The sequence below is a fragment of the Lacerta agilis genome, chromosome 8, assembly GCF_009819535.1.
Source record: "Lacerta agilis isolate rLacAgi1 chromosome 8, rLacAgi1.pri, whole genome shotgun sequence".
In the NCBI taxonomy this organism is placed as follows: Eukaryota; Metazoa; Chordata; class Lepidosauria; order Squamata; family Lacertidae; genus Lacerta; species Lacerta agilis.
Genome location: NC_046319.1, coordinates 78,397,856 through 78,420,727, shown reverse-complemented (window position 1 = coordinate 78,420,727; position 22,872 = coordinate 78,397,856). Strand labels below are relative to the sequence as shown.

At 48.4% G+C, this 22,872-nt stretch overlaps 1 protein-coding gene across 7 annotated transcripts in view; it reads left to right on the top strand.

Annotated features, from left to right (window-relative positions):
- The first annotated feature begins 6,783 nt into the window (after nucleotides 1–6,783).
- The window catches only part of RYR1 (ryanodine receptor 1), a 158,827-nt gene continuing 142,738 nt past the window's right edge, over nucleotides 6,784–22,872 (top strand). For all 7 annotated transcript variants that reach the window (XM_033158477.1, XM_033158479.1, XM_033158476.1 and 4 more), the window contains exon 1: nucleotides 6,784–6,986. In XM_033158477.1, coding sequence (XP_033014368.1) covers nucleotides 6,936–6,986 — 51 coding nt within the window. In that variant the 5' untranslated portion in view covers nucleotides 6,784–6,935. The remainder of the gene's footprint in view (nucleotides 6,987–22,872) is intronic.

The following is a 22,872-nucleotide window of genomic DNA, read 5'->3' as shown; positions in this document are numbered from 1 at the left end:
AATCCAGCCTTCCTGTATGCAACATTAAGATCCAGACTCCCTTTGCTCATCAACTTCACTGTCAGAAATGAAAAAAGAGGTTAATTTCAGGGATGCCCTCTGGTGGTTTTTTTTTGGGGGGGGGGCGACAAGGCGGAAGGAGATGAGAATCAAAATTCAGCAAGTCATAAGCATCTGGCTAAAAAAGCTAAAAAAGCCAATGCAATTCTGGGCTGCATCAATAGGAGTATAGCGTCTAGATCAAGGGAGGTAATAGTACCACTATATTCTGCTCTGGTCAGACCTCACCTGGAATACTGTGTCCAGTTCTGGGCACCACAGTTCAAGAAGGATACTGACAAGCTGGAACGTGTCCAGAGGAGGGCAACCAAAATGGTCAAAGGCCTGGAAATGATGCCTTAGGAGGAACGGCTTAGGGAGCTGGGTATGTTTAGCCTGGAGAAGAGAAGGTTAAGGGGTGATATGATAGCCATGTTCAAATATATAAAAGGATGTCATATAGAGGGAGAAAGGTTGTTTTCTGCTGCTCCAGAGAAGCGGACACGGGGCAATGGATTCAAACTACAAGAAAGAAGATTCCACCTAAACATTAGGAAGAACTTCCTGACAGTAAGAGCTGTTGGACAGTGGAATTTGCTGCCAAGGAGTGTGGTGGAGTCTCCTTCTTTCGAGGTCTTTAAGCGGAGGCATGACAGCCATCTGTCAGGAATTCTTTGATGGTGTTTCCTGCTTAGCAGGGGGTTGGACTGGATGGCCCTTGTGGTCTCTTCCAACTCTATGATTCTATGATTCTATGGAAGCAGAAAGTGCTGGAGGTTAATTTAGGTTGATTTCAGCAGAGATGGGGAATCCGTCGCTTCTCCAAAGAAACCCATTTAACATTCTGGATCTATACAAAACTTGAGTGTGGGACTGCATCTGCACCATACATTTAAAGCAACCCCCCCCCAAAAAATAATGATCATGGGAACTGTAGTTTGTTACAGGTGCAGGGAATTGTAGTTCTCTGGGGGATAAACTACAATTCCCAGGATTTATTAATTTTTTGTGTGATGGGAGGAAGGTGCTTTTAATGTGTGGTGCGTACACAGCTTGGTACTGTGTAACTTTCTCCTGCTTTGATCCAATTTATTTGTTCGGTTTTTTTGCCCTGAGACAAAGGAATGTGTTGTTGTTTTTTAGGTACTTACGTAACTAACGCTCCTGATCCAAGTGCCGAGGATTGAGAGTGTTTTTAATATCAACCAAACAATATTTGGGGAGGATGGGAAATAGCAACCTTGGAAGTTTGGCTTTTCCATGCAAATTCTGCGAGGGTGGCGGAGAAGGTGAAACCGCAGATATTCTCAATGAATAATTTGGTGCCAAAGTGGCAAGGAGAAATCCAGAATAGCTGGCTTCCTTCCTTTTAGGTCTGTGTCTGTTGATGCAAGCTTTGTACTTCCACAGGATGCTTCTGCAGCCATAAAGGAACAAGCTTGTTTTCAGCTGGAAAACTTATTTACAAAACCTTCCTCCTCCCCCCACCGGCCAGTTGACATCAGCTGCAATTTATTTGCTGCTTACAGTATTCGCAAAGCTATTTTTTTTGTTTTGTTAAGCCAAAGAAATAATGCTTCTTCTTTTTAACTAAAAAGGTTATGTGCTTTTTAGTTTGCAGGAGGGCAAAGCAACCCCTGTGGTCGACAGCACAGAGGCGGCAGTTAATTTCTCGACTTCGTAACGCGATTGCCAAGGCTGTTAGCTCTACATTTCTATATGGTGGTGCCTTCTGTGAATTCAGAAGTGGTTTATGTGGAATCACCTCAGAATTCGTAACAGGAGCTATGGGGCTCAGGCTTCAGCCATGAGGATTGAAGCACCTCATTGGGTTGACCACCTTCTGCAGCTCAGCCAGAGATGACAATAATAATAATAATAATAATAATAATAATAATAACAATTTTATTATTTATACCCCGCCCATCTGGCTGGGTTTCCAGAGCCACTCTGGGCAGCTTCCAACAAAAGATTTAAAATACATTAAAACGTCAGACGTTAAAAACTTCCCTAAACAGGGCTGCTTTCAGATGTCTTCTAAAAGTCAGATAGTTGTTTATTTCCTTGACATCTGATGGGAGGGTGTTCCACAGAGGGGGCGCCACCACCAAGAAGGCCCTCTGCCTGGTTCCCTGTAACTTCGCTTCTCGCAGGGAGGGAACCGCCAGAAGGCCCTCGGCGCTGGACCTCAGTGTCTGGGCTGAACGATGGGGGTGGAAGACGCTCCTTCAGGTACACTGGACCGAGGCCGTCGAGGGCTTTAAAGATCAGCACCAACACTTTGAATTGGGCTCGGAAACGTACTGGGAGCCAATGTAGGTCTTTCAGGACCGGTGTTATATTGTCCTGGCGGCCGCTCCCAGTCACCAGTCTAGCTGCCGCAATCTGGATTAATTGTAGTTTCCGGGTCACCTTCAAAGGTAGCCCCACGTAGAGCGCATTGCAGTAGTCCAAGCAGCAGATAACTAGAGCATGCACCATTCTGGTGAGACAGTCCGCGGGCAGGTAGGGTCTCAGCCTGCGTACCAGATGGAGCTGGTAGACAGCCGCCCTGGACACAGAGTTGACCTGCGCCTCCATGGACAGCTGTGAGTCCAAAATGACTCCCAGGCTGTGCACATGGTCCTTCAGGGGCACAGTTACCCCATTCAGGACCAGGGGGTCCCCCACACCCACCTACACCCTGTCCCCCCAAAACAGTACTTCTGTCTTGTCAGGGATTGAACCTGGGGTGTTCTTATTTATTGAACTTATTTACTGATAAGCAAACAGTTAAGCAATTTAAAAGCAAAACTCTCCAAAACCGATTAGCACTACGACAATTAAAAACATTCTTTCATCCAGCGATCTCGAGGTTGCAAGGGACTGTATTCCTCAGCCGCCAAATGTAAACAGGACTGCTTTCAGGTTCCTCCTGAAAGCTGGAATGACGGAGACAGGTGCACCTCGTTGGGGAGGGCATTCCGCAACCAGGGAGCCACCACTGAAAAGGCCCTGCTATGGTGAGCACCAGCTGGGCAGCCCCCGGCGACGGCACCACCACCAAGGCCTTACCTACCAACTGTAGGGTCTGAAATGCTTGGTACTGTGGAAGGCGCTCTTCTAGGTACTTGGGTCCCGAGTATGCTAACTACAATTCCCATCATCCCTGACCACTGGTCCTGTTAGCTAGGGATGATGGGAGTTGTAGTCCCAAAAAACACCTGGAGTGCCGAGTTTGGGGGTGCCTGATCTGGGCAATGTTGGTCCTTTACCAACCCAGCAGCCACATCTTGTGATAGTTGCATGCTAAGCTTATTTACTGTACTCTACCACCCCTCTCCCCCCACCCTAGTTGCTGCTGTGGCTAAATAACTCAGCCGGTAGAACACAAGACTCTTGATCTCAGGGCTGTGGGTTTGAGCCCCACATGGGGCAAAAAAGGCTCCTGCATTGCAGGGGGTTAGACTAGCAGAATCCTACTTTAAACTGATCTCTCGATTGCAGATCGCTTCCCCTAAACAATGCGCTGTTGCTTTGGTCTGTGTATATCTCTCTTTCTGCCACCTGCATGACTGTGCAAAAAAATGGAACATTTTTCTTCTGCTTCTCTTTCTGTCTCATCTGGCTTGGCTAAGCGGTGTTTGTTACTAGTCATTGCAAACATCTCTCTCTCTGCCTCTCTGCTTTTTTCACCTCCAGAACTGGTTTCTCCTTCAGCCTTTTTACCTGCTTCCCCACAAACACCTTCTTCAGAGGTGAGGAATGAAGGACTGCCAGGCTGCTTGGAATTTTAGCAGCCTGTCTGGAATTTTCTCTTCCTGGCACCCAGCCAGGAACCAGGAGCATATATAAAAGCCAGCCAGCTTAGAAAAATGTGTGGTCAGTTTTATCTCCTTACTCTCTGAAAGATGCAGACAAAAAAATAAAATAAAAGTATTGTATGTTTCCCCCCACCCTCTCTACAATGATCAGGGCAGTGTGTCCTTAAGTTAATTATTTGAGGAAGGAGGGGGGTGTCCTATCCTGTTTCCTGGAAAGAAAGCAAGGATGAGGAAATGCATGCCTTTACAGACCACAGAATGAAGAATCACAGAATTGTAGAGTTGGAAGGGACCCCCGAGGGTCATCTAGCCCAACCCCCTGCAAAGCAGGATTCATGGCTAAATAACCCCTGACAGATGGCCAACCCCAACCGCTGTTTAAGGAGTGTGCGCCACCTTCTGAAGTGGTCCATTCTACCGTCAAACAGCTCTCCTCCAGCATCAGATTCCCAGTTTATTTTGCAAATGAGCCACTGAAATGATTAAATCGTTTTACTACCTAGTAATACAGACCCAAGTGTGTCTGTTAATTGTAGTAGAGAGGCTGAGATAGAATTTCACCTCCACAAGCGCAAGAGAGACTCTGTACGCTTTCCAAAGAGGCTGTTTCAGCTTACTTGTAAGAAATACACATACACGCAGTCTTGCTGGCCCCTTCAAAGTACCATATTTTTCCGTGTATAAGACTAGGTCCCCCCCAAAAAAAGATAATGTCAAAAATTAGGGGGCGTCTTATACACGGATAGTGCCAAGGGTGGACTGGCGATTGGTTGTTGCTGAAAAAATACAGGTGAAACTCGAAAAATTAGAATATTGTGGAAAGGTTCGTTTCTTTCAGTAATTCAACTTAAAAGGTGAACCTAATATACGAGATGGACTCATGACATGCAAAGCGAGATATGTCAAGCCTTTATTGTGACGATTTTGGCGTACAGCTGATGAGAACCCCAAATTAACAATTTCAACTTTGGGGTTTTCATTAGCTGTGCGCCGTAATCGTCACAATTATAACAAGCAAAGGCTTGACATATCTCGCTTTGCATGTCGTGAGTCTTATTTCATATATTAAACTCCAGTAGCTAATGAAAACAATTGCTTACATAAATGGACTTTCCCACGATATTCTTAATTTTTCGAGTTCCACCTGTACATAGGGGCATCTTATAGACAGAAAAATACGGCAGTTGCATAAATAGCGACGTATCCTAGCCTCTTTGCTTTCCTGGGGAGTGTCACAGGTGAACCCTCCTCTCCCCTCCCCAAGATGAAGGTGGGACCCTATTTTCCTCCTTAAAAGTATGCATGGGGGCTCACCTTGACCCATGGGAATAATTCAGGCAGGTTACTTTCAAAACCTGCTGCAAGGATTATCCCATGACTGCACGTGAACTATAGCTCTGTATTAAATACCGAAAGGTTATACTGTACTAGTAGTGTAACACTAAGAACATAAAGAAGACCCCTGGCTGCAGGATCAGGCCATTGGCCGATCCAGTCCCTCACCCCCTCCTGATGCTTCAAGCAACTGGTTATAACCTGCCTTGGGGACTTTAGTGCGAAGGGTGTGCAAGAAACCTGATAAATGATGAACAATACCTTGAGAAGCTCAATGGAGTTTCATTTTAGATTCAGGTTTAGGTTATTTTTTAGTTTTTTTTGTAAAAAGCAGGCTGGCTACAGTAAATTTAATTTATCACACATACATACACCCCCCCCAAAAGAAAATACCCAATGATGTTTATTGTTTATTTATAGAAATATTTGCATCCTGCTGTGCCACATCTCAAAGTGGTTTGCATAGAACCGTAATCAGGAAAAAAAAACCCATTCTAGGAAATGATATATAATGAAATGAAAAAAATGTTTTAAAAAACCTTTATTAAAAACAAAAAAACAAAAAAAACAGAAGCTTTATTATTAGGAATTATAGGTACCGACATCCCAAAGGAGCAGAAAAGACTTATTATGTATGGGACAACAACCGCTCAGATGTTACTAGCCCAGAGATGGAAAGAGGACAAAGTTCCTACCAGAGAGGAATGACAGGCTAAGCTGATGGCAAAACTGACCGGAAACCTCAGGAACCAAGAAGACAAAAACTTCAATAAAGAACAGGGAACATTTATAATTTATCTAGGAGACCACTGTAAGCAGATGAAAACATTAGCAGGATTTTTAATAACGCTTGAAATGTAGCAAATATCACGGACAATATGGAGAGATATAAATTATATGGACTATGAAATAATACGCAGTTGAAAAACTTGACAACAGGACCCATGGAGGGGAGGGTGGGAAGTCTGGAGATTCAGATAAATCTTGAAAAAAAAATGGATATGTATTTCGTATTGTTATAATCCCGCACTTGTAAAATCAAAAAATCATCTGGGGGAAAAAAAGACTAATTTATAATTTAAAAAAACACAAAGCAACATTAAACAGTTAATAATGACAGAATATAAGAAGAGCCGATCTGGATCCGGCCAAAGGCCCATCGATTCACACCCGATGCTCCAGGGAAGTTGGCAACAGGTAGAAGCTGCGCCAGGCACCCCACCTAGGAATCCTAGAGTCGGAAGCGTCCTCAAGGGGTCATCTAGTCCAACCCCCCCCCCCACCGGGATGCAGGAATTATCCACTGGAGCACCACTGACACACGATGGCCCTCCACCAAGGAAGGAGAGCCCGCCACCTCTCGTGTGGGTTGAGGGGGAAGCCAGTTCCGCAGCGAACAGGTAGACTGCTCCTGGCCCGTGGAGGTTCCACCGAACCCTGGCGACCGTCCGCAGTGGCGAGAAAAATGCTCCCTGGTGAAGGCGGAGGGGAGCGATCGGGTGGCGGCGAGAGATCCGATGGCTGCTCCCCCCCCCTCCTTCCCATGTCCTTCTCCCCGCCCTCCTCTGCCCCTTCTCTATCCCCTCCTAGGGGCGGTCCGGGGGGCGGGGAGCCGGCCGGCTGGCTGGCTGGCGCTGCTGGAGCCGGGATGCTCCGCTAGTGTCTCCGCGGCTCCCGGCAGCTGCGAACGAGCCAGCCGAGCAGGGCGGGCGCCCCACTCCTTCCAGCTGCCCCCCAGCCCAGCCCTCCAACCCAGCTATGGCAGAAGGAGGCGGAGAAGGAGAGGACGACGTCCAGTTTCTCCGGACCGTGAGTCTTTAATTTTTGGAGGGGGGGTGGAGGAGAAGAAGAAGGAGGAGGAAGATTTTTTTGGGGGGGAGGGAAAAAACACAGAAGGAAAAAGGGAAAGGGGGAGAGGAGGGGTGCAGGCGAATGGGGGTGCGTGAAATTAGGGATGCAGGGGAAAGGCAGTGCAATGCTAGTTAAGGTGGGAAGTTGGGGTGGGGGGCGCGCGCCCTAACCCCACATCCCAGGCAGTGAGCCCCACGGAATTCAAGGAGACTTGCTTTCCTTGGGGAGGCGTTAGGATTGCGCTGTGGGGCAGGTTGGGGTGGAGGACTGAAGGACAAGTTGGGGGTGGAGGCAAGGAGGGCCCTGTATTGGGGGGGAGGGGGGTTGAAGTGCAAAGTTTGGTGTTGAAGATGGGGATGGAGTTTGAAGGGGAGAGCGAGTCTGGGGAAGAGACCCTTTGCTGGGGAGAGTTTGGGGGGTGGGTGGGCTCGGTTGCATCTGGGGGTGACTTCTCGACGCGCCTAAGGAGCTCTGGCTCTTTCCGAAATGTTCCGTGACCTTCCTAAGGACTGATCTTCTGTGCCAGCCTTTGCCAACCTGGTGCCCGCCAGGTGTTTTTTTGGACCACACAACATCTGGATGGCACCAGGTTTGGGGGCACCTTCCTGCTCTGTTGCTTGTGTGTTCAGGCAACTAACCCTCGCGTGGCACTTTACAAAAAGAGAGAATAATACTTATTTTTGGGTGGGGGGGGGGAGAGCTGGGGAATCAGAAAAGTCTTCCGAGTGTTGGTTTTCTTTCCTTAAAAATAAAATAAAACCAGGGGCCTTTTGTCAAACGTGAATTTGGAGCTTGGGAGGGCGTCAGTGCGACTGGCAGGCAGGCGTTCTAAACTGCAGAGATAAATTAATATCGCCGAGCAACATTCAGGCAACATCCTGAGCAATTTGGGTCAGGGGATCCTTTCTCCTCGACCCTCAGCCTCTCAGGGGAGGACCTCACTGAGCAGGTTAGAGGCCTTGATCTCCCTCCCTCCCTCCTCCCGCTCTCCCTCAGCGGGGGCTAAATTTAGAGACAGCCCTGTTGTCCGCCAATCTGCCTCGGAACAGGTGGTATCCACGGTCGGGTTGGATTCGACCCAGTTCCTCAATGCCACCTCCTCTGCCCACTTCCATGTATGAACTCAAGACAGCGCACAAAGAGCCCTGTTGCTCGAAGGTCCATCTGGCCCAACATCTGGCCGATGGGATGTTCGGAAGCGGGGCAGGAAGGCCACAGATCCTGCCAAACCTTCCTTTTCCTTTCTCCCCCCCTCCCTCCCTCCGCCCTGGAGTCGTTCTCCCTTTGGATAGGGATGAAGGATCTACCTGTTGAGCTGTGGATCTGTTTTGCTCAAGCTCAGGCTGTCCGTTCCCCGTCCCTAAGTAATGTAAGCCCAATAGGTTCTGGTCGCTGCCGTTTCCTTGGGGCAGAGCCACCACACATGGAGGACAAGTCTACTGATGGCTGCTTGGCTATGCTCTGCTTCCACTTCTGAATCCCAGCTGGTGGAAGCCACAGGAGGGGAGAGGGATCTTGGGTTCGGGAGGGCTTCCCATAGGCGTCTGGTCGGTCCCTGTGCGAACAGGATTCTGGAGTAGATGAGCTACTGGCCTGATCTGACAGCCAGACTCTCCGCATTTGCTTAATATCTCTCTGTGGCCCTGAGAGCCGATGGCTTTGGGGGGAGGATGCAAGGTTGTGCAAAAGGGGGGATTCCCTGTTGCAGCAGGGAACTGGAGTCTTCCAGTGGGCATCTGTGTCCTGTGTCCGTACGCTCTGGGCGGCATGGGGTTAACTCCGATCCTTTCCTGGCCTCTCCAGTTACTAACCTTTATTTATCCTGGGCTGACAGCTGGGTGCCATTCATCACAGGGTGGCATCTCAGGTTTAGGGAGGCAGGGGTTGGACTCCTCTAGCTGTGGGGGGTCAGGGAAAGGTGCTTGCTCGGGAGGGTTGCTCCCTCAAAGGGTTAAACCGGGTCTGGAATGCAAGATGATCTTTGGTCATAGCACATGGGGTGGGGGGGCCCAGGAGACCTCCTTTCTCTTTGATCCGGCCTGGTAGTTGTTGAAACCACACCGCTTCCCACTCCACCCCCCCCCCCAATGAATCCTGGGAATTGTAGTTTAAGAGTGCTACCGGCTGTAGTTCTCTGAGGGGTCAGCCCCCCCCCCCCCATTCCAAGGATTCCTTGGGAGAAACCGTGTGTTTTAGAAGCACAGTGTGGATGTTTCCTGGGATTCGTTTGTAGGATGGTCAGTCACAACAGGTAGCAGTAGAAACCTGGGCCTGAAGGCAACGTCAGAAACTCAGGTATCTAAACTTGGCACCACATGGATTCTCTAAACCAAGGTTGCAGTCACCAAAATGGAACGCCCATTTGACATTTTGGGGCAAGACGTCTCAAAAGTCTCGTTTTCCAAATGATGGACTGACTCGGATAGATTCTCAGTTAAACATCTGGCTAGTTCAGAGGACTACCTTGAGCTAGGTTCGAGAGTTTTGAGAACTTACAAGAAGGAAAGCCACTCGATCCAAGGACCCTTCCACATATATATCGGCCAATTCCGACCTCTTTTTCTGAACGGCTCCTGCTCCTGCTCAGGCTGCACAGAAGAAAGCATTTTGGTTCCAGAAACTCATTCCGAGGGTGCAGATAAATTAATAACTGCGCTAATTTCGAACGCAGGCTGAAGGCTAGCATAAACTATGGAACTCACTCCCACTTGAGGCAGTGGTGGATGCCGACTCGGATGAACCCTAAAAGAGGATTGGACAAGTTCGTGGAGGGAGACGGCTATCGGTGGCTCCTAGCCAGGACATCAATGTTCTGCCTCCGCAGCTGGAACCAGCTGTGCTTCTGAATCCCAGCAGCTGGAAACTACACGAGAGGAGAGGGCTCTTGGGCTCAGATCCTGCTTGCAGGTTTCCCACAGGCATCTGGTCGGCCACTGGGTACTAGACTGGATGGGCCATTGGCCTGATCCAGCAAGGCTGTTATTATGTTCTTAAGGATGCAGGCATGGATCTGGCCTGGGTATTTGTCTAGGGAGCATGGAAGGAGGAGGAGGTCAAAGGTATTTTTAATATAAGATGCTAAGAAAAGCCCTGTCTCTGGATCAGGCCAAAGGCCCATATAATCCAGCGGCCAACCATTAACAAACTACAGTTTGTACCCTTAACAAACTGCATTTACCAGAATTCTTTGGGAGAAGTCATGCGCTTTAAACGTGCATTTGGTGTTTTTTAAATGTATGTTGTGGGTCTGCCCAAAGTCTTCGAGGCTCTCCAACTTTGCCTGGCCTCCTCCAGTCCAATTCCCCCATGAACTGAGACAAAAATCTTTCATTCTCCCTCCGTACCACCAGCAGAAGACCTGGCAGATTTCTAAAACGACCTTCCAGGAGCACAGCAGCAGAAACTATTTTAAAACAGTATAAGCTATGCGAGAGTCAGTAAGAATCATTCAAAGAAACCTTTGCAGAACCAAAAGATCTCCACAGCCGATCAGACGAAGAATCTGCTGGCTTTCCCCTAGGAGGGCACCCCATAGCTGCGCATCACAAGGCCCGATCCCCTGGGTGCAACCACGGCTACATTCACCCGAGACAGTTAAAGTGTTAGTGTCAGGGTCCCAGTTACAGGTGGGTAGCCGTGTTGGTCTGCCATAGTCAAAACAAAATAAAATAAAAAAATTCTTTCCAGTAGCACCTTAGAGACCAACTAAGTTTGTTCTTGGTATGAGTTTTCGTGTGCATGCACACTTCTTCAGGGTTGCCACTTTAAACAGTCATGGTTTTCCCCTAAGAATTCTGGGATCTGTAGTTTGTTAAGGGAATTGATGGCGGACCCCTTATTCCCCTTGCGGAACTACAACTCCCAGATTTCCCTGGGGAGAGGGATGAGTTGTTAAACCACTCTGGGAACTGTAGCTCTGTAAGGAGAATAGTGTTTGTGTGTGTGTGTGTGTCGGGGGTCTCCTAACAACTCTCAGCACCCTTAACAAACTACAGCTCCCAGAATTATTTGGCGGATTATGTGGTGAATGTGGGGCAGAGAAAGAATGGTCCAAACCCCTGTCGTTTGCACCAGGAAGAAGGGAGTCAAAGAGTCCTTTACTTGACGGGGGGGGGGGGGGGGAGACCTATACTGTGGGAATGAGATGAAGACTCGTGAGCTGTGCCGGGGGCTGGATTGAGCCCTTGTTCCCGAATCTGGGGAGAGAAGCTCCTTCTTAACGCAGCCTGAAAACAGTCACCGTCCTTGATGGGCTTCGCATTGTTGACTCATCCTCAATTTGTTATCCTACGACGGTGGCAGTTCAGATTCTTCATCCAGAAACGGAAACTGCAGATTCTCCTCCCGAGAAATCCAAAGTCAGCACTTGCCGGATTTAATAATGCAAATTAAAAAAAAAAAAAGGGATGGGAAAAGTCCTTTCTCTTTGTCACGTTGCCTCCTTTTGGCTTCGGTTTTCTTTGGCATGGAACTACCTGCTTCCTTCCCAACCTGATACCATAGAGCTCTCTTTTCTTTTTTGCCAGCTGATGGCCACAGCTGGTGTACCAGCCTTCCTAGAGAGGTCTGACCTGCTTCCGAACATCCGGGCTGGACTGCTGTAACGCCTCGTCCGTGGGGCTGCCTTTGACAACAGATGGGAAACTTTATTTATTTACTTTATTTTTAATTTTTTAAAATTCATATACTGTCCTTCATTAGAAGATTCATATACCGCCCTTCATTAGAAGATCTCAGCTGGTTAGAGCGTGGTGCTGATAACGCTAAGGTTGCAGGTTCGATCCCCATATGGGACAGAATAATAATAATAATAATAATAATAATAATAATAATTTATTTATACCCCACCCATCTTGTTCCATCTGCAAATTCCAGCATTGCAGGGGGTTGGACTAGATGATCCCGAGGTTCCCTTCCAACTCCAAGATTCTATGATTCTGTGGCTAGTTTTATTACAAGTTTTCTTTTGTTAACCCATTGTGGTCGTTTATGCACCACACTTTTATTCTATAAATCGTCTTGTAAGGTTTTTGTCCTCGGAGGCAGTCTGCAATCCCTAAATTTGAAAACAGACCAGACCCTGCTTAGGTTTGCAAATGTGCTAGCAGTTTTCTTCAGAGCGGTTTACAAGAAGAATGAAACAATGAAATTATCGGTTAGAAGCCTTCGGAAATAATATCAAAATCATTGACAAGATTTTAAAAGAAAGAACCCAGATTCAGAAAACATGCCAACATCCTATGTGTCCAGACAGGCTTGCCTAAACAAAAATGTTTTCAGCAGACGCCAAAAGGAACACGGCGAAGGCGACTCCCTGTTGTCAGTAGTCTCAGGGAGTTCCAAAGGGTAACTGGTGCCATTTAAAATGCATTTATAACGAAGAAACGATGGCTCTGGAGGACTGGGACTATTGGTAAGGTGGGGAGAGGGTTGAGGGCTAGGATAGATAGAGAAGAACTGTAGCTCAGTCTTAGACCTCAGTGAAGGTCGCGGGTTCGATTGGTGGCATCTCCAGGTAGGGCCTGGAGTCTCACCTGCCTGGAGAGCTGCAGCTAGTGAGGGTTGTTGCCAGTGTTAGTCCTCCTCAGAGTAGACCCACTAAAATTTAAAGGACATGCATCGACCCCACCATGCCCTGCTTAGGTCAATTACTTTCAAAGAGTCTACGTTGTGTAGAAGTGAGCTGGATAGGTCACCGCTGGTCTTCCAAGGACCATTGTGTTGGGAGTGACTACAGGGTCATACCCTGATCGCTGGTGAAAGAGATTTAGGGACTCCATTCTGGATTTGTTATGCCTTTTCTTTGCCCAAAGATGTCCCGCATGGCATTGGGTACGGATTTTTCCTCAGGGCGTACTCCCAAAGCCTTTCTCACGAATTATTGTATTTTTAATATTTTGTTGGAAGGAGCCCAGAGTGGCTGGGGAAACCCAGACAGATGGGCGGGGTATAAATAATAAATTGTTGTTGTTGTTGTTGTTGTTGTTGTTGTTGTTGTTAGCCACAAGGCAGTAGAAGTTTAGGATCAAGACATTTCATAAAGAGGTGGGTGATTAAAATAGTTAAAAAGTAATCAAAACTATTTGTTGTTGTTGTTCAGTCGTGTCCGACTCTTCGTGACCCCATGGACCAGAGCACGCCAGGCACGCCTATCCTTCACTGCCTCCCGCAGTTTGGCCAAACTCATGTTAGTAGCTTCGAGAACACTGTCCAACCATCTCATCCTCTGTCTTCCCCTGCTCCTTGTGCCCTCCATCTTTCCCAACATCAGGGTCTTTTCCAGGGAGTCTTCTCTTCTCATGAGGTGGCCAAAGTACTGGAGCCTCAACTTCAGGATCTGTCCTTCCAGTGAGCACTCAGGGCTGATTTCCTTCAGAATGGATAGGTTTGATCTTCTTGCAGTCCATGGGACTCTCAAGAGTCTCCTCCAGCACCATAATTCAAAAGCATCAATTCTTCGGCGATCAGCCTTCTTTATGGTCCAGCTCTCACTTCCATACATTACTACTGGGAAAACCATAGCTTTAACTATACGGACCTTTGTCGGCAAGGTGATGTCTCTGCTTTTAAAGATGCTGTCTAGGTTTGTCATTGCTTTTCTCCCAAGAAGCAGGCGTCTTCTAATTTCGTGACTGCTGTCACCATCTGCAGTGATCATGGAACCCAAGAAAGTGAAATCTCTCACTGCCTCCATTTCTTCCCCTTCTATTTGCCAGGAGGTGATGGGACCAGTGGCCATGATCTTAGTTTTTTTGATGTTGAGCTTCAGACCATATTTTGCGCTCTCCTCTTTCACCCTCATTAAAAGGTTCTTTAATTCCTCCTCACTTTCTGCCATCAAGGTAGTATCAACAGATACGGCTAACTGGAGTCCATCAATTTCAACAGGCCTACGCTTGAGTAGAACTATAACCTTATCATATCCACTGCAACACCTAACCAGTTCGATCACTTCGTACGGCCAAGGTTCCTGAAGGAACTTACGTACAGAATGTCATGGCTGATAAAAAAAAAACCCTCCAGTCGGACAAAAAGACACAGGCCTCAACAAACGAAATTGACTTGTAAAAATGTTACATGGAAAAAATATGAGAGGGACATTGCGCTACCTTTGTAAATCAAGAAAATCTTTAATAAAAAATACTTTTAAAAAGTAGATAACATGCCAAATGTGATCCGCCACAAAAAAATCACCCGCCGAGCTAAAATAACCACCTCACCAGCAAAAGAATGAATCACCGCCAAAAGCCAGTCGGCGAGTGCTGTTTGCATATTCACCTGGCACCGGAAGAGTCGCAGAGTTGGCACCTGGAAGTTCATTTAAATGGTTCTTTGCCAACCCGGACCAGATGTTTTGGACTGTGGCTCTCATCGCCCTTAGCCATATGCTATGGTGGGCGTCCGAGGAGGTGCAAGAGGAAGTAGCAGCCTCCCCGCAGTTGATAAAAGCATAATCCCCAAATTTCCAGCTTTCGTTAAAAAAAAAAGAGAGAGAGTTTCTAGCATTTGTAGAACCTGAGATGTGAGACAAAAGGCACAGAGGCTATTTTTATTTCCTTTGTTTGAAGTTAGCCTGCCACTCCCTTTCAGTGTTTTACTCCCCACCCCCAAATCCCCCCCCCCCACATATACCATAATAAATCTGTTACTCTTGCTGGGAATCTCAAAGCACTGTTGTGCCACTGTGAGAACAAGATGCTGGACTGCATTTGCCAATAAAGGTTTGAAAATCTGAGAATCTGAAGATGCTGTCCTGATCCAGCGGCCGCACTCTTCTCAAGGTGCCACAAGATTTAATTTGGTTTTGGTTCCATGGGCTGATAACCTCTCTGGAAATGAAATAAAAAATTAAAAAATTAAAAAAAATTCCTTCCAGTAGCACCTTAGAGACCAACTAAGTTTGTTCTTGGTATGAGCTTTCATGTGCATGCACACTTCTTCATGAAAACTCATACCAAGAACAAACTTTTAATTTATTTATTTTTTAAATTTAATTTTGTTTTGACTATGGCAGACCAACACGGCTACCTACCTGTAACTGGATCTCTGAAAATGGTTCATCTAAAGCAGCCTGGGTGCTCTCCAGATGCTAGGACTACAACTCCAGCCACGCTGGCGCTGATGGGAGTTGTATTCCGAAACATCTGGAAGGCACCAGGCTAGCTGGGTGATAGAGGGGGATTTTTAAGCGGCGCAGCTTTTCTCACCCTGATGTGACAAGTTGCGCCGGCCAAAATCCTCTCCTCTGTGCAGCTCTGAAGAGCCCAGTAACTCCGGCACCCTCTACCCCTATATGTGGGTGCTAAGTTTGTGGACAAAGCTTCTTTCCCACTGAGTCCTCCGGGGCGGCGTGTGTGTGTGTGCACCCGCGTTTCGCCTAAAAGGCATTCCCGAAGTGTCCTCGAGGCGTGTGTGTCTGTGTGTCAGCAAGTTTCCCTGTCTCCAAGCTATGTGCCTACCCACAGTTTGCAGGAAAGCTTTGGACAGGTGCAGCCTCCAAAAATACTCATTCCCCCACCCTGCCTAAGCCTGTGGGACTGGTGGTTCGGAGGAGGAGGGTGACATGGGGTAGGGTTGACCAAGGATGGTAGGGAGGCAGAGGAGTGGGGAGGGAAGTCCCTCTGTTTCCAGCACAAAGCCCAGCTGGGAAATCGCCCCCCAATGTTCGTTCGTTCTTCCCCGAGATTGCTTTGCTGCTGTTCCTCAAGGTCACTGCCAAAGGAGGCCTTCCCCCCTCTTCCGAGCCTTCTGCCACTTTTTGTCCTGAAAACCCGTTCTTTTGAGGGTGCTTCCCCTAGGGTGGGGAGCGCTGGAACAAAAAAATAAAATAAAATAAAAAGCCATTGCCTACCTAATTGCTTTTTTAGAACCACGAATAGCTGGGCTATTCCTCCTGGAGAGCAGTTTCCTATTTTAAACCATCTGTGTGCCCTTAGCAAGCAAAGTTGTACAGAGAGACGGAGGCGGGGGGTGTTAGCTTCCCCTCGACCCTCTTAAAGCTCAATAATCCAGAGGGGTGTGTGTGTGGATTTTCTTCATGTATGTGAAACTGGGGGGTTTGGTCCTAGCTGGCTGGCCCTCTTCCAAATCTCCCCCTCTCTCTTTCAGAAACGCCTTTCGACAAAGTTGTAAGGGTTTCGCACCATACACAATCTCCTGTTCTTTTGGCTCCCTGCAAGCCTGTGTGTCAGCAGATGGGGAGAGAGAGCCAGGATTAAGTGGGGCGGCGGGGGGGGGGGGGAGAACCAGAGGAGGGGAAGAACTCGAGAAGACAACTTATGCCACCCCTCATTCCCGACCTGGCAGCATCTAGAGGGCACCAGATTGGGGACGTCTGACTTGTGTGCCAAACTGTTCTCGCCGCGCTGCTTGACACACACACGCATGTTCCGGGCGAAATGCACTGTCACTGGGTTCTGCTTTTTGTTTAAAAATAAATAAAATCCTGTTGCTTTTTTCCAGTGAGTTTGGTTCACACGTTCAACCGCGACTCCAGGGTTGAGAAACCAAGGGGCTCACATGCATGTGAGAACTGGAGCTTAGGGGGTACCATGCAAATGGGTGATAAACTGACCCACAGTGCAGAATCAACCCCATTGACCGGACTCTGATGGATGTGGGGTGCGGAGCCTGTGTACCCCCGGATATCGTTGGACTTCAGTTCCCATCATCCTCACCGACGGCCATGCGAGCTGAGGCTGATGGATGTTGTTGTCCCAACAATCTCTACAGCAGGCATCCCCAAACTCGGCCCTCCAGATGTTTTGGGACTACAATTCCCATCATCCCAGACCACTGGTCCTGTTAGCTAGGGATGATGGGAGTTGTAGTCCCAAAAACATCTGGAGGGCCGAGTTTGGGGGTGCCTGCTCTGGAGGGTTGGAATGGGTTCCCCCATCTCTGTCTTATAGATTCGTCTCTGTGCTAAATTGTCTTTTACTCCTCGGTTGGCCATGCTGCTAATTCCTGCTCTTCTAGGTTCCTCAGCCATGCTTTCCCTAAACCGCAGCTTGGGTAAGCTTCCTTTCTTTCGGAATCGTTGCCAAGAGTCCAGTGCAGAGCGGTGTGTCAAAACCCTCCGATGTCCTCTCTCTTGCAAAAGAAATGAAAAGGCGGCGGGAGGTTGTTGTTGTTTCTGAGCCAGATCTGTGTTCTGATTCTGCAATCGGGTGGAGAGAGCTTTCTGATGTCCTTGAGATTCTGTTTGCACCTGTCTTGGGAAAACGAGTTTTCTGGCTTTTGCCGTGTGCCCACCTGGCGCAGATCGCGTTCTTCATGGCGCCTCCGGATGCGAGTCAAAGACATAATCCTCAAGCCTGGCCTGTAGCATTGGCCAAAGCGGTCTCTTGAGCTAGATGGTCTGGCCTGCTGTGGATCGTCCCAAGTTCTCCTGGCCAAAGAAAAGTTCCAGGAAAGAACGACTAATAAAAAGAGAAATGGCAATGTGCTTCGTTCTGCGCAGAGCCACAATTACATGCACATGTACATTCAATGCCAGTTTAAAGGCACACGACTTCCTCCAAAGAACCCTGGGAACCGTTGTTAGGGAAGGCTGCTACAAATGGCAGCTCCGTGAAGGGGAAAACTATAACTCCCAGGATTCTTTTGTGGGGGAGAGGCGTGTTAAATATGCACTGGATATGAGTAATGTTGATGAAAGATGTATGTTATTAAACGTAGCAATAAGTTATATGAAATGAGTTAGTTATTTGAAATTGTAATAAGAACAATGATGATTGATGGGAAATTAGTTACAAAGTTACTAAAGTAAATTAGAACTGAACGCAGTTGAGAGAACGGGGGAAGTCCCCCATTTAAGATTCAAAATTAGATTTAAACATTAAGCATTTAGTGTTCCAGTGTTCGTGTTTTAGGTATGTATAAGTTTTCTTTCTTTTCAATGTTTTATTTTTAGTTTTTTCTTTTTGTATCTGTTGTGTTTTTATTGTATTTGTGTGATTTATTGTGATTTGTTGTTTAATGTGGAAAATCAATAAATAAAATTTAAAAAATGCACTGGATATGAATAGCGCGGATTCGAAATGGGACTCGGCCCACTTTTATTTCCTCCTTTTTGTCAGCCCCCTTCCTCCCCAGGTCGGGGGCTGTTTTTGGGGAATGCGTCCATCGGTTGCCCGTGTGCTTGTGGGTTAGTGGGACTGGCTGGGTTAGAGAGGCAGCGGAGAGGCTGATCCCATTTGCAAACAGAGCACAGCCCCCGGGCTGATGCTGCACATTCCTTGGGCAGAAATAGGACTGCCGTGAAACGAGATCTCCGGGGAGGAATTCAAGCAGAGCCGGTGGTGAGAGATGGCTTGGCTTGGAGGAGCCCAGTTAGTTGGGATGGAAGCGGCAAGAGTGGGGTTGGGAGAGGCAGAGAGAGAAAGAGAGATTGAGGGGTGGCTGTGGTTGTTGTTGTTGTTGTTGTTGCTACATGTACAGTCGAACCTCGGAAGTCGGATGCCTTGCAAGTCAAATGTTTTGGCTCCCGGATGCCGCAAACCCGGAAGTGAGTGTTCCGGTTTGCGAACGTTCTTTGGAACTTGAACTTCCAACGCCGTTTCCTGCAGCCAATTGGAAGCCACGGCCTTGGTTTCCGAACGTTTTGGAGGAAGTCGAACGGATTCCGTTCGACTTCCGAGGGGTGACTGTATATGTATCCTGTCTTTCTCCCAAGCTGGGATTCGATGTGGCTTGTACAACACGGCGCTGCGGGTTAAACCCCAGAGCCTAGGGCTTGCCGATCTGAAGGTCGGCGGTTCGAATCCCCGCGATGGGGTGAGCTCCCATTGCTCTGTCCCAGCTCCTGCCCACCTAGCAGTTCGAAAGCATGTCAAAGTGCAAGTAGATAAATAGGTACCACTCCGGCGGGAAGGTAAACGGCGTTTCCGTGCGCTGCTCTGGTTTCGCCAGAAGCGGCTTAGTCCTGCTGGCCACATGACCCGGAAGCTGTACGCCGGCTCCCTCGGCCAGTAAAGCGAGATGAGCACCGCAACCCCAGAGTCGTCCGCAACTGGACCTAACGGTCAGGGATCCATTTACCTTTCCCTTTTTCAACTCTGACTTGTTAGAAGATGTTGAGCCAAAGCAAGTACCATGCCGTACTTTCCAGTGCCATTATCCTATCACTTTCCATATCTCAAAAACACAATTGACCCGGGGTGGGGGCTTGGGGTTTGTGTGTAGGTAGGTGGGTGGGGGGAGGACCAGGTTTATTCTGCAAGAGCTTGCAAGCTCAGCCTGCAGTTGCCACGATGTGGCTGAATGCCACCCGCATATTGATTCACATCTAGGCTTAATTTAAGTGGGAATGACATGCGCCAGCTCATTAGCTAAATGAAACGTAAATATTGCATATTACCTTCTTCAGCCATTGGATGCCAGATCTCAGAGGGGCAGACAATGCTCCTGGGATCTTCCCGAATAATTTTACAATTTGTCAGTTTCTTGCTATTTTAGTCTTCTCCCAGACCTTGTTTAATTACTCTCTCTTGAAGGGGGGGTTAATACAGTAATTCTCTAACTGGGGGCTGGAGCATGCTAACGTTGCATGAGAAATAAATTAATTTCAAAGATTACAAAGTTCTCAGGTGACCGAGGGGCCCTGCTGACAAAAGGAGTCTGCTTGTCGTGTCCCTGCATGCTTCCCCCCCTTCAGGCCTGGCATTCTTCCAGCTAGCCTTTACTGCAGAGTGGGCACATCTCTGCCACAGGTAGGATTTGGTCAGAGATGCAGCAGAGTAACCTGCCCACAAAAGAGGTTGCCTGTCTTGTCTCTGCATGAGTTGACTGTGAGGAAGAAGGCAGGCTCTGGGGCTGAGGGTGCTCTCTATCCTACGTTGTTGGGCCGCTGGTCGACATGCGTGTTGGCAGCAGCAGTACTCTGGTGAAGGCTCCAAGTTCAGCCCTCAGCATCTCCAAGTGACGTTCAGAGAGACTCCTGTCTGATGCAATGCAGGAATCTCAGCTGAAGCATCCCTGGCAGATGGCCATCCAACCTCTGCTTAAAAACCTCCAAGGAAGGAGAGTCCACCACCTCCCAAGGGAGTTCGTTCCACTGTCGAATGGCTCTTACTGTCAAAAAATTCCTCCTGATGTTTAGTCAGAATCTCTTTTCTTGTAATTTGAAGCCATGGGTTCGAGTCCTCCCCTCCGGAGCAGGAGAAAACCAGCTTGCTTCGCCTTCCATGTGGCAGGCCTTGAGATATTTGAAGATTGCTTTCATGTCTCCTCTCAGTCTCCTCTTCTCCAGGCTAAACATGCCCAGCTCCTTCAACCATTCCTCATAAGGCTTGGTTTCCAGACCCTTGATCATCTTGGTCGCCCTCCTGTGCACACCTTCCAGCTTGCCAGTATATGGAAGAGAACCAAATGCCCTGGAGAACCATAGCCAGTCAGTGTAGATAACACTAAGCTTGCTGGAACAGTGGGCTGACTCAGTATAAGGCAGGCAGCTTCTTATTTGGCTAGCTGGGCTCTCACTTTGCACGCATTCTGCATCAGGGAAAACACACGGTGAGCTGGGACCTTGCTTTTCCAGTACACATGCAATGTACTTGTCCTCCAGCATGCTAAAGTTAACAGACTGGAATAAACAAGTCTTTAAAACCTTTGTTCCAAAGGCGTAGGGACACCACCGAAAAGGCCCTGCTGCCTTTGGTGGCTGCTATTCTTGCAGGACTTGGGTACTGATCTTAACACTCAGCATAGGTGCCAATTCCCTGGGGCCCTGGGTGCCCGAGCACCCACAAAATTCCCCATGAAAGGACCGGCCACCCACAAAATTTGGTGCCAGGGCCATGCGCACTGAATGGCACCCACGGCCCCGGGCACCTACAGTCACGGGGCCAAGTTGGCACTCCTGACAAAAAAGGAAGCTTGTATGGCTTCAGACAACCTGTTCCCAAATTCCACCCCTACCTTGCTGAATTACACCCACACCAATCCTTTTCCTCCCTGCCTTAAATAACAACAACAACAACAACAACAACAACAACAACAACAATTATTATTATTATTATTATTAGACTGTACCTCTCACTTATATGGGACGTGGGTGGCGCTGTGGGTTGAACGACAGAGCCTAGGGCTTGCCGATCAGAAGGTCAGTGGTTCGAATCCCCGCGACGGGGTGAGCTCCCGTTGCTCGGTCCCTGATCCTGCCCACCTAGCATGTCAAAAGTGCAAGTAGATAAATAGGTACCGCTCCGGCGGGAAGGTAAACGGCGTTTCCGTGCGCTGCTCTGGTTTCGCCAGAAGCAGCTTCGTCATGCTGGCCACATGACCCGGAAAAACTGTCTGCGGACAAACGCCGGCTCCCTCGGCCAGTAAAGCGAGATGAGCGCCGCAACCCCAGAGTCATCCGCGACTGGACCTAATGGTCAGGGGTCCCTTTACCTTTACCTTTACTTCCCCTGACCACCAGCTATGCTGGCTGGGACTGATGGGAACTGGACGGCTGGAATGCTCTGGGTATAAATTAATGCTGCTCCCATCATCTCTGACCATTGGTCCTTCTGACTGAGGAGGATGGGAGTGCAGCAAGGTTGGGGAACGTTGAAACTCTGACTTTCCTGATGATGTTTTAGTTGTGTCCTCCCCGCCCCCCACCCCTTGGTTCAAAGAGCTTGCTTCCGCCCCAGAGATAGCCACATTATCAGCAAAGTATACCCTTGTTCCAAACAGCTGCCTCTTCCCCAGAGCCAGCTGCAATCCTCCACGCGGCAATTGGTCGGGAATGCATGGAATGAGGAGGACGCAGAAACTTATATTTCCGTGCCCCAGCTCAGTCCCATTGCTTCTCGTCCCCTCCCGCCATCATCCCCATAGCGGAGAAGGAAGCTCATTCGCGCACAGAAAGTTCTGGAGGAGAGCAGCTGTTCTTCCGGCAAAGGCCGCCGGTTGGGTTGTGAAGCCCTTGAGGGTGGGGGAAGAAAATCCTTAGAATTTGCTGCTTTCTCCTCCCAAATGGACCAGGAATGGCTTGCGGGGGCAGACTTTGCAATTGCCCTCCCAGCTTTTCCACCTCTTAGTTTATTTTTCCTGCTGCGATCGAAGAAAGGATTAGGTGGGAGGCGAATGCAAGGAGCCTGCCTGCCTAAAGGGCTAAGAGAACGGGTTCATTTCTGTACAAGATTTGAAAAAAGCACCGGAGAGGTGAATATAGTGGGGACAAACCCCCCCCCCCCCCGCCGTAATAGCATTTCTTTTCCATTGGCTTTTAGTGGTTCTCCGAAGCACTTTTGAATCCACGCACACGCTGTAATCCGTTTACAGCTTCAATCCATTAGAGCCGGCCGGCCCATAATAAAAATAAAAATAAAAATAATAATGTCATTACCAGCCCATGTTGCAGATGGAGAGACTGAGGATTAAAAGGCTCCTCCAGGCGGCCTGTTCATTGAGCATTCGTCCCGCTTGCAAAAAGGTTATGCAGTGGTTAGAAGAACTACCGGTAAGTCTTTATTGAGCAATCGTTCCGATTTGTGGTAATATGACAGCGAGGAGCAGGTCCGCACTGTACCTTGAAAGGACGACCAAGGCACACTTAAAGCACATTGCTCCCCCCCCCACGAGCATATTGGGAACTGTAGTTTTCCGAGGGCATTGGTAGCTTGTGGGGGGCAAACTACAGCTCCCTGGGTTCCCTGAGGGGAAGTCGTGTGCTTTAAAGGGTGTGGATCTACCTGATCTTGCGTTCGTCATGATTTGCTTTTGGGGCTGATGGGAGTTGTAGTCCAACATAAATTGAGCGCTGAAGATTCCCCTGAACTAGGTGTTCCGGCGCCCCAGTCTCAGCCATTCTTAAACCACCACGCCCGTTTTAGATTTAATTTGGAAATCC